Here is a 13,653-nt window from a genome sequence, read left to right on the forward strand (position 1 = left end):
GTGAGTCTCTCTCGGTCTCACACACACACACACACACACACACACACACACACACACACACACACACAGAGCAGAATCTGCTGTCTTTCAGTCAAATCAGAGTATTTCCATAGAGGGCTTCATACACTACATTTCATACACTACATTAGCTATAATAATTAAAATAATAATAATTGTAATTACTTACAATTGTATTTACTAGAAAAAAGAATTTAGGTTCAGTGGTATTTAAAGTTTTTCTCATCCTATAGCCCTTCATTCTCATCTATCAGCCCAGCAGTGAGGCAGATGTATAAAAACCCCAGCAACTCTGCTGTGACTGATAATCTTGTACCACCTCAACATGTATTACCATGTCAGTGTCACTGCTGGGTTGACAATGCTTCACCAACCAAAATAATATCTGGTCAAGTATTGTTAGAAAATGCAGCTACATCACTGCTCTGACATACCTGTGCATCATTGTGCCATGCCACTACCAGTGCCCAAATAATATCAAAGTCTTATTTATTTATATAGCACTTTTTACAGCACATATTGTCACAAAGCAGCTTTACATATGTCTGAGCCCCCAGTAAGCAAGCCAAGGGTGACATTAGCAAGGAAAAACTCCCTAGAGCATGAGGAAGGAATCTTGAGAGGAACCAAGACGCAAAGGGGGGGCCCAACCTCCTCTGGCCGACAACGGTCACCACAGTATTAACAATATAGACAATAATAAGACTTCAATGAGCAATTCAGGTCTAGTCCAGTTTTCTAGAAGTCCCAGTCCGGTCTCGATGGTGTGTGTGTGTCTGTGTGTGTGTGTCTGTGTGTGTGTGTCTGTGTGTGTGTGTCTGTGTGTGTGTGTCTGTGTGTGTGTGTCTGTGTGTGTGTGTCTGTGTGTGTGTGTCTGTGTGTGTGTGTCTGTGTGTGTGTGTGTCTGTGTGTGTCTGTGTCTGTGTGTGTCTGTGTCTGTGTGTGTCTGTGTCTGTGTGTGTCTGTGTCTGTCTGTGTGTGTGTGTCTGTGTGTGTGTCTGTGTGTGTGTCCGAAACCCATCCTGCATGAAAACGTCCATCAAGGGTAATGGAGAAGTAGTTGGCTGGGTGAGCTAAGGCAGGGGACATCAGGGGGTGCTAGGAGTAGCCATGGCAGTTGAGAGGAGTTGAGGCTCAGTAACATCATAACATCGGGGGTAGGTGTACCTCGACAGAAAGAGAGAATAGATTATTAGGCATGTACAGGTACGTGTGTGTGTGTAAATTAGGAAACTATAATGTGCAAAACCAGACTCCAGCAGATCTAGCTATGGCAGTACAGCTAAAAGTCCAATCTTCCTTATAGAGCCATAAGGAAACGCAGGCATAAGGGGCACCCTGGAACATCAGCACTCCGCTGGTCGTAGTCAACAATCTTGAATGACAAAAGAGAGGTGAAGTGACATCATCATAACATCCCAGTTTACCATAACTCAGTGCCCATGGACCCCCAGATCTACACCTTTACCTAAGATGGGAAGAAGTTAATAAAATGCCTGACTGTACAGATTTCAGCCTAGCCTTAAATATTGAGATTGTGTCTGTCGCTCGAACATTTACAGGACAGTTATTCCATGGTGTGGGAACTTTATAGGAAGAGGCTCTTCCCCCTGCGGTAGATTTTCTTATTCTTGATACTAGTAAAAAGCCTGCGTTTTTTTGTTTTTTTTTTATCTAAGCAGACGTGGTGGGTCATAATGCACTAGGAATTCTCTGTTACTGTGGGGCAAGACTACTTAGTGCTTTGTAGGTCATTAAAAGTATTTTATAATCAATACAAAAATTTTACTGCGAGTCAATATAAAGTAGCTAAGCTGGAGCTTGTTTATGCACTTAGTGGTACAGCCAGATAGTAAGGCATTACAGTAGTTCAATCTTGAAGTGATAAATGTATGGACGAGCTTTTCTGCATTATTTAAGGAGTGTGTGTTCCTATTCCTTGCAATGTTACTGAGGTGGAAAAAGGTGGTCCTAGAAATATTATTTACATGAGCTTCGAACGATACACGGATCCATAATTGCTCCAAGATCTAACTGTTACAGAAGAGGTGATTGTGAGACCACTGAGCTTCATTATGTATTTAGAGAGTGTGGTCCTAGCTGTCTGTGGGTCTAATAGAAGCACCTCTGTTTTGTCAGGATTAAGTGAGAGAAAGTTTCTCAGTATCCAGTGTCTGACATCCTTTATGCATTCCCCAATAATACAAAGCTTATATATGTCCTCTGGTTTGGCTGAGGCATATAGCTGAGTATCATCAGCGTACCAGCGGAAACTAGCATAGTGATTACATATATCATCACCTAGAGGTAGCATATATAAAGAAAAAACCAGAGGCCCTAGAACAGATCCTTGTGGGACAACATAGGTTGCACAAGCTAACCTTGTATGCTGAGAAGTCTCCATTTATGTTAACAAACTGGCAGCAACCGGCTAGATAAGATTCAAACCAGGAAAGGGCTGTTCCCGTAATCCCAACAACATTTTTGGGTCTACCTAGTAAAATGTTGTGATCTATAGTGTCAAATGCTGCACTCAGACCAAGCAAAATGTGAAAGAGACATAATGACCTGTTGCTGGCTTTTGACCAGGGTTAAGTACTTTAATCAGTGCTGTCTCTGTACTGTGATGAGGCCTGAACCCTGACTGAGGGACTTCACGTATCTGGTTCTGATTCGGGTATGAGCTTAGCTGCTGAGCTACAGATTTTTCTAGGATCTTTGAAATAAATGGTTTATTTCTGTGTTGCAAAAAGTGCTGTACAAACTAAATTTACCTGAATGGTCAAAAAAAAAAGCTTTTAATAAGCTTTTTATGGTGAGATTTTAACCATAAGAGCACTGGGTAGCTGGAAAGTTGTGCCTGGCAAAAGATGGGCTGCAGTAATGCTAATTGCATAAACGTATAAAATGCCCCCAGGATTGGTCAATTAGTATTTTTCTGAGAGGAGCTGTCTATTTTGCAAAATAAGCAGATCTTCTGAAACTGACCATTGTGAAAAATGTGTAATTTGCATGCAGGTGTTGAATGCCCAGCAGAAGCTGATGCAGTCAATAAAGCATCAGCTATTCCACCCTGAGTACCAATAGACCACAGGTGTTTATACACCTGAATATAGAAAATCAAGGAACAATTACGTAAATGTCAGGTATGCTCCTAGAGAACTACATAAGCAATATGGTTCCAAGAATAAATCTTTGCAGAACCACATTTATAGTTAAGAGAAACACCATTATTCATAAAAGGAACTGGTGAGATATAATGAACCTAGGACAAATTCAAATTGAAATGCAAATTTATTTTTATAGCACTTTTTACAACATGTGTTGTCATACACCAGTTTTTGAGAAAACCGCTTTACAAAGACAACAGTTATAAGGAGAATGTCCTTAAGAGAAAGAAAGAAAGCACTCTTGAGGCACCAAGACTCAAAAGGGGAACAATCTCCTCAGATTGATACCGGATGGCAAACTAATCCCACAATATGAATAAAGTTTGTAAGCAAGTACAACTTTTTGGCAATAAAGTTCTATAGTTAAATTATCTTTGTAAAATTGCAAAGCCTTTGTAAAATTGAAAAAAGCTTGCCAGGTGGAGTGGAGCTTCCAGTTTAATTTCATTTCCTGTTTGTAGACTTATTTATTTATATCTATAATATTTAGATTTATTTATTGTTTATGTTTGACAATGTGGCCTGAATAAATCCAGCCCTTGGTCAGCCTGACCCAATGACTACATTCAAACAGGGCACAATGCCCTGTGACAATCTTCCCCTCTGTAACCTCTGCCTACCTTATCATCTGAGAGCAGAATACGCTGCTTTGTACCCCTTTCCTCTGGTCTCCTCACATTTTCCAGCTGGTTGTTCATGGAGTACAGCATCTGGTCAGGTCTCCCCCATGTACCATTAGGTCCTTGAAACAGATCCAGATAGCTAAAACACTCGTATTCAAGCTCCTCTTAAGGGAGGACAGGCATCAAGACTCTTCTCTTTACTGGTACCCAGGTGGTGCAGCAGTCTCTCCCTTGCTGTCTTCAAACATAGAACAAAAGCTCCTCTTGTCACCAAGCACTCAAGACATACTTTTTCAGTGAACCCTCAAATGATCAATTATGAGTGCACTTAATTAATTATTTTATATTAAAACAATCCTTAGTCCAAGTTCTACAGGTACATGCCATCGGGATTAATTATATCCTTCTAAGTGACAAAGCATTTAAGCAAGTCGCTCAGGATAAGAGCATTTGCCAAATGCTATGAATGAGAACAAAGCTACCCTAAAGAGCATGCATGGAACCTTTTTAAAAAAAATATTTTTGTACCTCACACAGAAATTTGTGTGCATCTGTTCAAATGCCACCGAGACATGTGCTTTGAGTGCTAAAGAAACAGTTGTTAAACTTTTAAGGGTTGTTTTTGTTTTTGGTTTATTTGTTTTCAATTTTTTCCACAGCCTTCCAGGCTCCAGCTGCAAGGCCGTCACGCAGCTCTGCCCCAAAGTCCTACGCTAAAGAGGTACACACACCGCGACCCCCTGCCCCCCACCACACACATACCTAGTTTAACCTTGTTCTCTCATGCACACAGAATACAGAAAGCCTCATTAACCACCCCCCCACAAACACGAACTCAACCTAAGTTCACCCCCAAACACGACAAACATGACAAGACCACAGACACATCAGAATCTGGAACTCAAGCAAGATGTTTCAAACATCTTTGCACCATTACGAACAGCAGGTAGGTGCTGACTGTGTTCAAAATGCAAAAGACTTTTCCTACATATGAAGTGCCCCTCCTGAGCTAATGTCAGGCTACTTCTGCATACCCCCTGCAGACATTCCTGAAAACAGCAACACTGCCCAGCTAATCCAAGCTTGGCGACTGGGCAGCTCATCCCCCCCAGAGCAGATTTATACAAATAAATGTGGGGCTCAATACTGAACACCAGATTTATTAAAACCAAATTTTAATTTAGCTTCATTCAGTCTGTTATCATCTGGCTTGACTGCTGGCAATGTCATATAGAGCTGCCCCTGCAGAGAAACGGAAATTATTTAGCTTGACATTAACTGCATTATATTTGCTTGGCAATTTGTTTTATTTGCTCAGGAATCACAACTGTAGTCTTGTAATCCTGGCAGCTGTACCTTGGGGGCATTTCAAGTGATCCCCTAGAATACTGTGCAAATACTAGTCTGGGTGTTTGGCTGAGTACCATGTGACAGCTTGGAGTCATTTGTGAAGCATGTACAAATTTGCCACAGGTTTCTGTCATAGACAAGCGTATAGTCGAGTGAGTGAGTTTTTTAGTGTTTAGGTTACAGATGAAATAAAAAGTGCAAAGAGACTTGTCAGCTTCCTCTGCCTATACCACTCAAGTGTTGTGAAATAAAGGTGATTTGTGTTTGGTGGGCAAATGCCTTGTTGCTGCTTAACCTGAAGCAATGGCGGTGTCGTGAGTCATAGAACCCTCTACACTATAATATCGGCAACCTCAGTCTGCAGATGGAGCCCGGATTATCAAAGCTTGTACATTAGAATGGTTCAATGCCTTGACTAGGAAAACATGCTGCGTACTCACTAAATGCACATGTACACATGCATGTACATACACAAACATACAGTTATGAGGAAAAGGGTGTGAAATGTTTTGGAACTATCAGGATTTCTCTTCAGATAGCTTCTGAATGTCCTCTGATCTTAGAAATAAAGGTAGTCTTATTTATCAAAAAATGTGGTTCCATATGTTTATTTAGCAAAAGGTTTTAAACAGTGAAGCTCACTGTTTGAAAAAATATGGGAACCTTCAGGATAAACACCCCTTGAAAAGGGTAGCTAGGTCTGACCTGCACTTACCTAAATGCGGGCATAGTTTCATATACACACACACACACATAGCAGTCTGAGCAGAAAACCACGCTTCTACCCAACTCCCTCTCCGTAGCAACAGCTGAGACAAAACAAACCTGAGATGTGCTCAGACACGGGGTCCTGCGTGAAATAAGTGTCATCCTGAAGGATTAACAACAAGGAGATGAGCACTTCTGGGGGCAAACTGAGGGAAACACTGAAACCTCCACACAGATAAACTGGTTTCTTCAAGGGACTGGAAAGAGATTGTGGCTTGAGTTACTACTACCTTTAGATGCAGGCTCAAATCAGGGGACACCAAGGGAACATGGAGGGATCAGTGGGGTTTGCAGTACGGCCGCATCCTCGTTTAATCCACCATCATATAAACGGCGTTCTGTGACGCTGTATCCAGGAGATACGGGTCGGCATGGCAACACTATTCATGTGCTGCTCAGCAAACAGCTGTTGTGGAAACCATGGGATGCTGCTGGGTGTGAAAGCTTGGGTGGTTGGCGTAGCAGGTGCATGTGTTTGTTGGAGATGATAAAATTGCACTGCCTGTTGTCTTCATAGCTGTTAAAAAAAAAAAAAAAAAAAAAAAAAAAAAAAAAAAAAAAAAAAAAAAAAAAGGTCTTGTGCAAGTGATACCTGAAACTACATTGGGGGTCCTCTTTTCATGTGCTTGCAAACGCCATCAATAAATTTTAGGCATGGCATTGGAACATGTTATTTTCATGACAGTATAAATTGCTTTATCATGATGCTTTATGCTTTACCATTATGTATAGTGCATCCTTTATGAGCATGCGTGTGTTACTGAACAGATGACGACCAAGCAGTGTCAAGCTAAACATCTGAAACACCACACAGTCTGTTATTTTCATGAGGGTGCAAGTTAAAGGCATGCAGGCATGTGGTAATTACAGCAGGTCATGAAATAATGTCCTCGACAAAAATACTTGTGACAGTTTATGGATATGATCAATAACAGTCCCTTATAAGTCAACAACATATTGAATTTGAGGATTATATGTAATGAATGACAACTTAGTACTATAAACAATCATTTATATGTTTATATGTAATGAGTGACTCATTAGTAGCTCATTATGCATAATAAATCAGTAAAAGCTCTTCATATTCATATGCACAAAGTACAATAAAATTCCAGCTTGCATTTTGTTTGTATGATCTAACAGTACACTGACAGAGAAAGTGCACTAATGTCCACTTAATTTATTATAAGTTAGTTTTTTGTGAAGTGAATTGGTACATATTGTGCAGTCTGATGGCTTGGGGACTACTGTACCATTTCCCAGGTAGAAGATGAGAGAGCAGTGTGTGAGCAGGGTGACTGGGGTCCTTCACCAGGGTGACAGGATTCAGCAGTTGGGCTGCCTCACTGAGACAGTGTGCATGGTAAAGATAGAGCAAACAATTGTGGTGTAATCAGCATACTTGACTGGATTTGGAGCTGTGTCTGGCCATGCAGTCCCACGTGAATGAAGAATAAAGCAGAGTGGACTACATTATGATAGGCAGTGGTAGCTCAGTGGTTAAGTGATTAACCCTCAATTGCTCAAAAAGTCATAATTGTAAGTCACTTTGGATAAAAGCATCAGCTAAATGCCATAAATGTTGCTACCAAGAGTTTAGTGTTAAGAATGGGACATCAGTATAGAACCCTGCCCTATAATAGCATGGTGCACAATAGCCTTGCATAATAGTTTTTATTGTCCAGATATGCCCAAATGTTATGAAGCACAAGGCATATGGCATCTTCTATAGACTGCTTTGGCAGTACACAAAGTGGAGGGGGTCCATTTGCAATTGAAATGATGCTTGTAATCTAATTCAGCGTTTCAAAGCACATTGCACATTGCAGTGGAGGTTAGTGCAACTGGATAATTTTAAAGGCACTTCAGACTTCTTTGCTACAGGGACGAAAGTCAAGTTCTTAATACGTGTGTCTGTCCTTAACTAAGCAATGAATATGAATTGGTTTTTTTTTTTTTTATTAAAAAATTGCTATACACTTGGAAAATGTGAGCATTTTTATGAGCATATTAATGAAAATACACTGTTTTGGGAGAACTGCCATTATCCATTATCTTTATAAATAGAAATGTGAAACCCCCTCCCACCCCATCACCTATCCTTGATGGAGAACAGTAGAACATTAAATGTTATAAGCTTGAGAGCAGGTCAGGCTCCTGGCAGCTTCATTCTCTCAGAGCAGTAACCGTTCCCTGTGGCCAAGTGAACCAATCAGCACTGTTTTTGGATTCATTACATTTCAGGTTGGCTCCTGCTCAGATAGTGTGCTAATAAATCCTTGGGCACCTCTTCTAAAGACAGCTTTTCATAGATCCCAGATACCCATAGAGAGGGGCAGAAAAAGCAGAGTGAAGAAACAGGGAGCAGAGTGGACCTGATGGCTTCTGAAATGATGGTGCTTTGGTGGTTCTCTCGTTGGACCTTGCCCATCTCTCCCATAGCCATTATTTCATTCTCCTTTGTTGTCTCTCCAGGTAAATATAGAGGACAGTGACTCAGGAGATGATGTGTCCTTTTTTAACCCCAAGCCTGCACAAAAGTAAGGGAGTGTGTGTGTGTGTGTGTGTGTGTGTGTGTGTGTGTGTGTGTGTGTGTGGGTGTGGGTGTGTGTGTACGTGTGTGTACGCACGCATGCATTTTTACATAAATGAAAATGTCAACAGATTTGCACACGTTTCACTATGGCTTAATCCTACTTCTGCTTACATCTTTATTCTTGTCATCCAGAGTATATCATAGATCTAAGAAGCTTAGCTTGCTTTGCCCTTTAGTACTTAAGTTGATGTGTGCCAAAAAAAAAAAAGTTATCTGTACCATGTGCTGCAGGTAGCCTGGGGCTTATCATTTTATGATTATCATTTCAGGAGGATAAATCATTTACAGACTTGAAATGAGGCATTTGTTAAATCTTGATTCTAAAAATGTAGCCAAAAACCCCTTATTCTCTGTCTGTGACCTGTTGTAGAGTCTCCTCTGTCCCTTCCACCAGTAGGAACAGCTCCCAGGGTCAGAGTCAGTCATATAAAGGAGTTTGCTATGATGATGATGATGATGATGAGGTAAAGGCTTGTACACACATACATGTAGTGTTTCACTTTCTTAATAACGTTCTTGTGAATGTTTAAAGAATCTCAAGAACATTTTGCTTTTTAATGTTTTTCTGTTTCTCTCCCTCTATCACCTTGTCTCCATTACGGTCTCTCTTTGTGTCTCTGTTTCTGTCCTCTTCCTCATCCTGTGTCCCCTCTTTTTTTTATCTCTTTCAGGATGAGTTTGACCCATTCAAAAGTTCAAGTCGGCATGGCAAAAGATAACTTGACAAAGCCCTCACAACACTCCCCTCTGACTTCATTTTGTTGTTGCAACACCCGAACTTCAACACATCAGACTGAGAAGTAGCTTAACTGTAGTAACTTCCTGCCTGTCTTAGTTAAAATTGAAAACTGAAACGAGATCTGTTAAGCCTCTAGCTGTCCAGGTTTACCTAGTGGCAGATCAGAGAGATGTTCTCCCATCAGTCTCTTTGTGATCGCTGCGGAGTTGGAGGCTTCAGAAACTTCACTTTGAATTCAGTCCTGTTTTTCTTGTTTTCCTACTAAGAGTATCAAACTTTCCATAATAACGTGTTCAGTGTAAGATTTTATGGCTCTACAATGAGGATATGTCTCTGACGATGGAAGCGTTTTTGCTCCCTAATGCCTTTTTGCGGCGTGTTCGGTTCGTCCTGATTGTGATCTTCAGGTGTTGTCTAACCTTTAGACAGCCGGGCTCAGCAAATCTCTCCATATGGAGCTTCCTTCGCCTGAGAGCTCAGTAAATTATTTTCCAAATTTCTTTTTTGCCTCGTGTCTCCCTTGTGCTTTGCTTTGGGTTCGTTATCCTTTCAGTACACCGAGTCCGTTAGATGTCGGCTCCGCCTGTGGACTTTTCTTCAGGCTTTTAACGAAGTAATCCGGCGGAGCGCTGCAGGAATTTACGTGCGGCTGATTCACATTCTGCAAACTGGGAATCTGTGTGTTTGTGCGCACTGTGGGCGAAATGTCACTTTTCCACACTGTTCACGTCATTAGATGTGCAAACCCCCTTAAAATGTTTAAGAGCTTCCTTTCGGGTTTTACCAAGTTCCTGACACCCGGAAACATTGAGTTTTCACATTTCAGCGGTACTTCAACCCAGACAGAAGTTGTCCATACTCAACCTTTTTTCTAATTGGAATATGCGATGCACTCCTGGGAAATAACAATTTCATAATCCGACACGCATTTCTACACACATCAATAAAAATAAACGCGGAGCAGGAGTCATGGGTGAGATACAAAATACACTTTTACCACAGGGCGGGAATAATCGCATCGTTCTTGAAGACAGCGGTATTTTTCTGAAATCAATTTCGGCTGTCTGTCTCGTGGAAGCTTTGGGAGCATTTTGCACCATGTACAACTTCGGAATCGCGAATTTCAATTTAAAAAATGCAAGAACGCCGAAACCAAACGAAATGGATTTTTTTATTATTAAAAAAAACTCCGTAGACTTAGCTGGTATTGTCTAGCCGACGGATTGGTCCATTTTAAATAGAATTTTACCTTGTGCATTTGGTGGAATCCTTGGCCATTTGATCTAAACACAGCTGTGATAGATTTCTGGCCTTCGCGGTCCTGCAGTTTGCCAAAAAGCGTAGTCTGGAAGCGCGAGGACGCCAGCCCTTTCAGCTTCATGTGAATGTAAGAAAATGTTCTAACGTAAGTGAAAACCACTTTTAATTTCCATCAAATGTCAGAGTTGATTTCACGTCCCGTTCAGCTTCATTTTAAAGCATAGCATTTGTAGTCAATTCTTTTATATTTTGAGTTAATCAGTTACAGTGAAGATGATTTATAAACATTTTATTCCAGATTGAAAGGCATGTTGTAGCTAATGTATGTTTTGCCAAGACTGCATAGGTTTCGTTTAAATTTTGCAGGGGGTCCAATCCAACCTAACATCATATGAGGAGTGTTTTATGTTAAATAAAACTGCATGTAGTGTTTGTTAAATAAACAATGTTTATAAAACATAGTTTATGATGTACTGTTTTATGTTAAATAAGCCAGTTTACTGCAGGCATATGCTGCCTGCTGTAAATTGGCTAAAAAAAACAGCCATGCTTTTAACCTTCTAGGGGCACTAAAACGTCTCAGCTTCAGCTGAGGTGGTAGGTTCAACCATGCAATCTTGCTAAGGCTTCAACATGTCTTAACAACCCCTAACATCTGTGGCCATCTTCCTCAGGTTCTCAGCAGCCTCTGCAGAGGAACTGTATGAATACTTTGAAGGAATCATGGCCAACTCAATCTGAAGTGCCTGCATGTTCAGATCAGGATATGGGTCTTTTGTGCTGTTAAGACATGCAGTAAGAAGAATTTTTTAAAGATGTTGAAGCACATCAGTCTCTCTTGATCCAATTGATTTCTCAACTCTATATCGGGTGTACTGACTTTGGTACATACATTTCAGCTCTACTACAGAGGGTTTTTGGAGATGGGGCATCTTCATTTTGTGAACTTCATGTGGGACTACCATTTCTGTTGCCTCTTCAAACTTTGTCTGATGGGTTCTCATCTTTTTCTGCAGTGTACGTCTTAGACATTTCACAGCAACCTGCATTCCCCCTGTTGTGTTCTCTGTTGAAGTGATGAATTCAGACATTCCAGCTCTCTCATTTTGTCTTTTGCTAATAGAAGCCCCAGTACTGTTTTACCCTCATTAACCTTATCATAGAAACTATCAGACGATCCAGTGGCCATTTCCTCTAGACTTGACATTACATATATGTACTGATCTATAAATGCACTGATGACTTTGTGCCGAACTGTCTGCCTGTGTGAACATGGAGCTGTACTGTCTCATCCAAGGGATTTTTAAAAAGTATAGTTTTTGGCTGTTTTTCCTCATTTTTAAAATGCATGAAATAAACACATTTTGGAGAGAACGTATAATAAATTTAGCTGGATTAACCCATCACCAGGACACCAAAACCTGAAGAACATTAAAGACATTTGTGTTACTGTAAATGGACACGTACTTACCCGTTTCCTTAATAGAAATGATGGCATGGGTCATCCGGCTTCTGAGATCAATCAAAGGTATTCCATAGAGAGCAAGACAGTGGAATGTGTAAATAACTGGCTAGAAAAATGTGGACTGAACAAAGGATAGCTAATGAAATGGACTTATCTTTGTATAATGTCATAATAATAGAAACCTGTACAGCGGAAATCTAGTAAGGGAAAGACAAGGACATTTTTATTTTGTAAACCCATTTTACCCCTAATGATTTAGCCCAGTGTGAAAAGGGGCAGGAGAATGCAACTACAGGACACAGCCAGAGAGATTGGCCTGCATGCTATAACTATATTACCTACTCTGCACTATAGTCAAGTCATTGAGCTTATTCTACTTTGGATGTCTTTCCTATTTTTGTAATTAACATTTATTTGGAAAAAGAATTCTACGGGCTCAAAAGTTGGGGCGCTTCAGTCTGAAATCTCACCTCTTAATTTCTTTTACCTCCCTCCTCTGGCTGCATTGTCTTGTCCCCCTGATTTAAAAAAAATTGTTTGCCTTTTATAAAGTCGAGAATCATCTGACTAATACATTGTATGTTTTAAAATGTCTCCTTAATCACACTTACATTTGGACACTGATAAATGCACATAAATTGTACATAAATGCACATACCTGTTTTATAACTTAAGTGTAATGTTGGTAGCAAATTCACAAACATTGGCATGCAGACACTCAAGTACACGTTTAAATTTCGAAGCTTTGCCCTATAATCGACAAGACACGCTATTGAGGAGTCCGCTAGACCTTCAAAACTAGCCAGGTAGTGAGCTATTGTAGTGAGCTTGCACTAGCTAACAAGCCAGCAATGTCTCACATTATTACAGATAGCACGTTCACTTTACCTCGCTTTTAAATGTTTGAAAAGTGGAGTTAGTCTGCTAAAAGAACATAAGATATTGCTGACTGCATGGACTACATTCCCCAAACGTCAGACATACATGAGGATTTAAAGATGTGCTGAAAAATCCAAGTACCGTCATCTCAACCCAGGGAGAGGTTTATGACTGGAGGACTGTTCCAAGCACAGACACACCACACACACATACATAGAAAAAGAGCCACTTACTCTCTTGTTAGCCTTGCAGCATTTTGAAGTCTATATCAGCTGCAGTTCTCAGGCAATTACAGTATATACTGACCATAATCCTTTGGTGTTTCTTAGCATATGGCAAACATGCCACCAAATTATGCGCTGGTCCCTCATTGTACAGGGGTTTAACTTGAATGTTCTACACAAAAAAGGAAGTGAGAATGTGGTAGCAGACACCCTATCCCGGGTTTAGATTTATTTGATGTTTTATAGTGTTGATGTATTTCTTAACATGGAATCTCTGTGGAGAAGTCCACGCTTAAGGGGGGCAGCGTTATGTCCGCCTGTGTGTCTGTCTTCCCTGTGTTACAGGTTTTGCCTCTACCTCTTAGGATCGGCTTAGGATCTTTGGAGAAGAGATTGTTGTTGATAGTGTTGCTGCTTTTTGATCTTGTTTGTTTTGCTTTGTGTGTATGACTTTGAATTTGCTCCTTCATATACAGTTGATATACGGTTTACATATCCACACCAGTGAGCCAACCCAAAAAACTTTATTTACACAGTGCGCTAACCTATCTAGACACTACC

At 40.5% G+C, this 13,653-nt stretch overlaps 1 protein-coding gene across 3 annotated transcripts in view; it reads left to right on the forward strand.

The window, feature by feature from the left end:
- mre11a (MRE11 homolog A, double strand break repair nuclease) overlaps positions 1–10,985 on the forward strand; it is a 57,078-nt gene extending 46,093 nt beyond the window's left edge. For 2 of the 3 annotated variants that reach the window (XM_035528649.1, XM_035528651.1), the window contains 4 exons: positions 4,471–4,532; positions 8,405–8,469; positions 8,896–8,989; positions 9,197–10,985. In XM_035528649.1, coding sequence (XP_035384542.1) covers positions 4,471–4,532; positions 8,405–8,469; positions 8,896–8,989; positions 9,197–9,244 — 269 coding nt within the window. In that variant the 3' untranslated portion in view covers positions 9,245–10,985. Of the gene's footprint in view, positions 1–4,470; positions 4,533–8,404; positions 8,470–8,895; positions 8,990–9,194 lie in introns of all 3 variants that reach the window. The other variant, XM_035528650.1, reaches the window with a different exon arrangement.
- Positions 10,986–13,653: the final 2,668 nt, after the last annotated feature.

Source organism: Electrophorus electricus, chromosome 7, assembly GCF_013358815.1.
Source record: "Electrophorus electricus isolate fEleEle1 chromosome 7, fEleEle1.pri, whole genome shotgun sequence".
Taxonomy (NCBI): Eukaryota; Metazoa; Chordata; class Actinopteri; order Gymnotiformes; family Gymnotidae; genus Electrophorus; species Electrophorus electricus.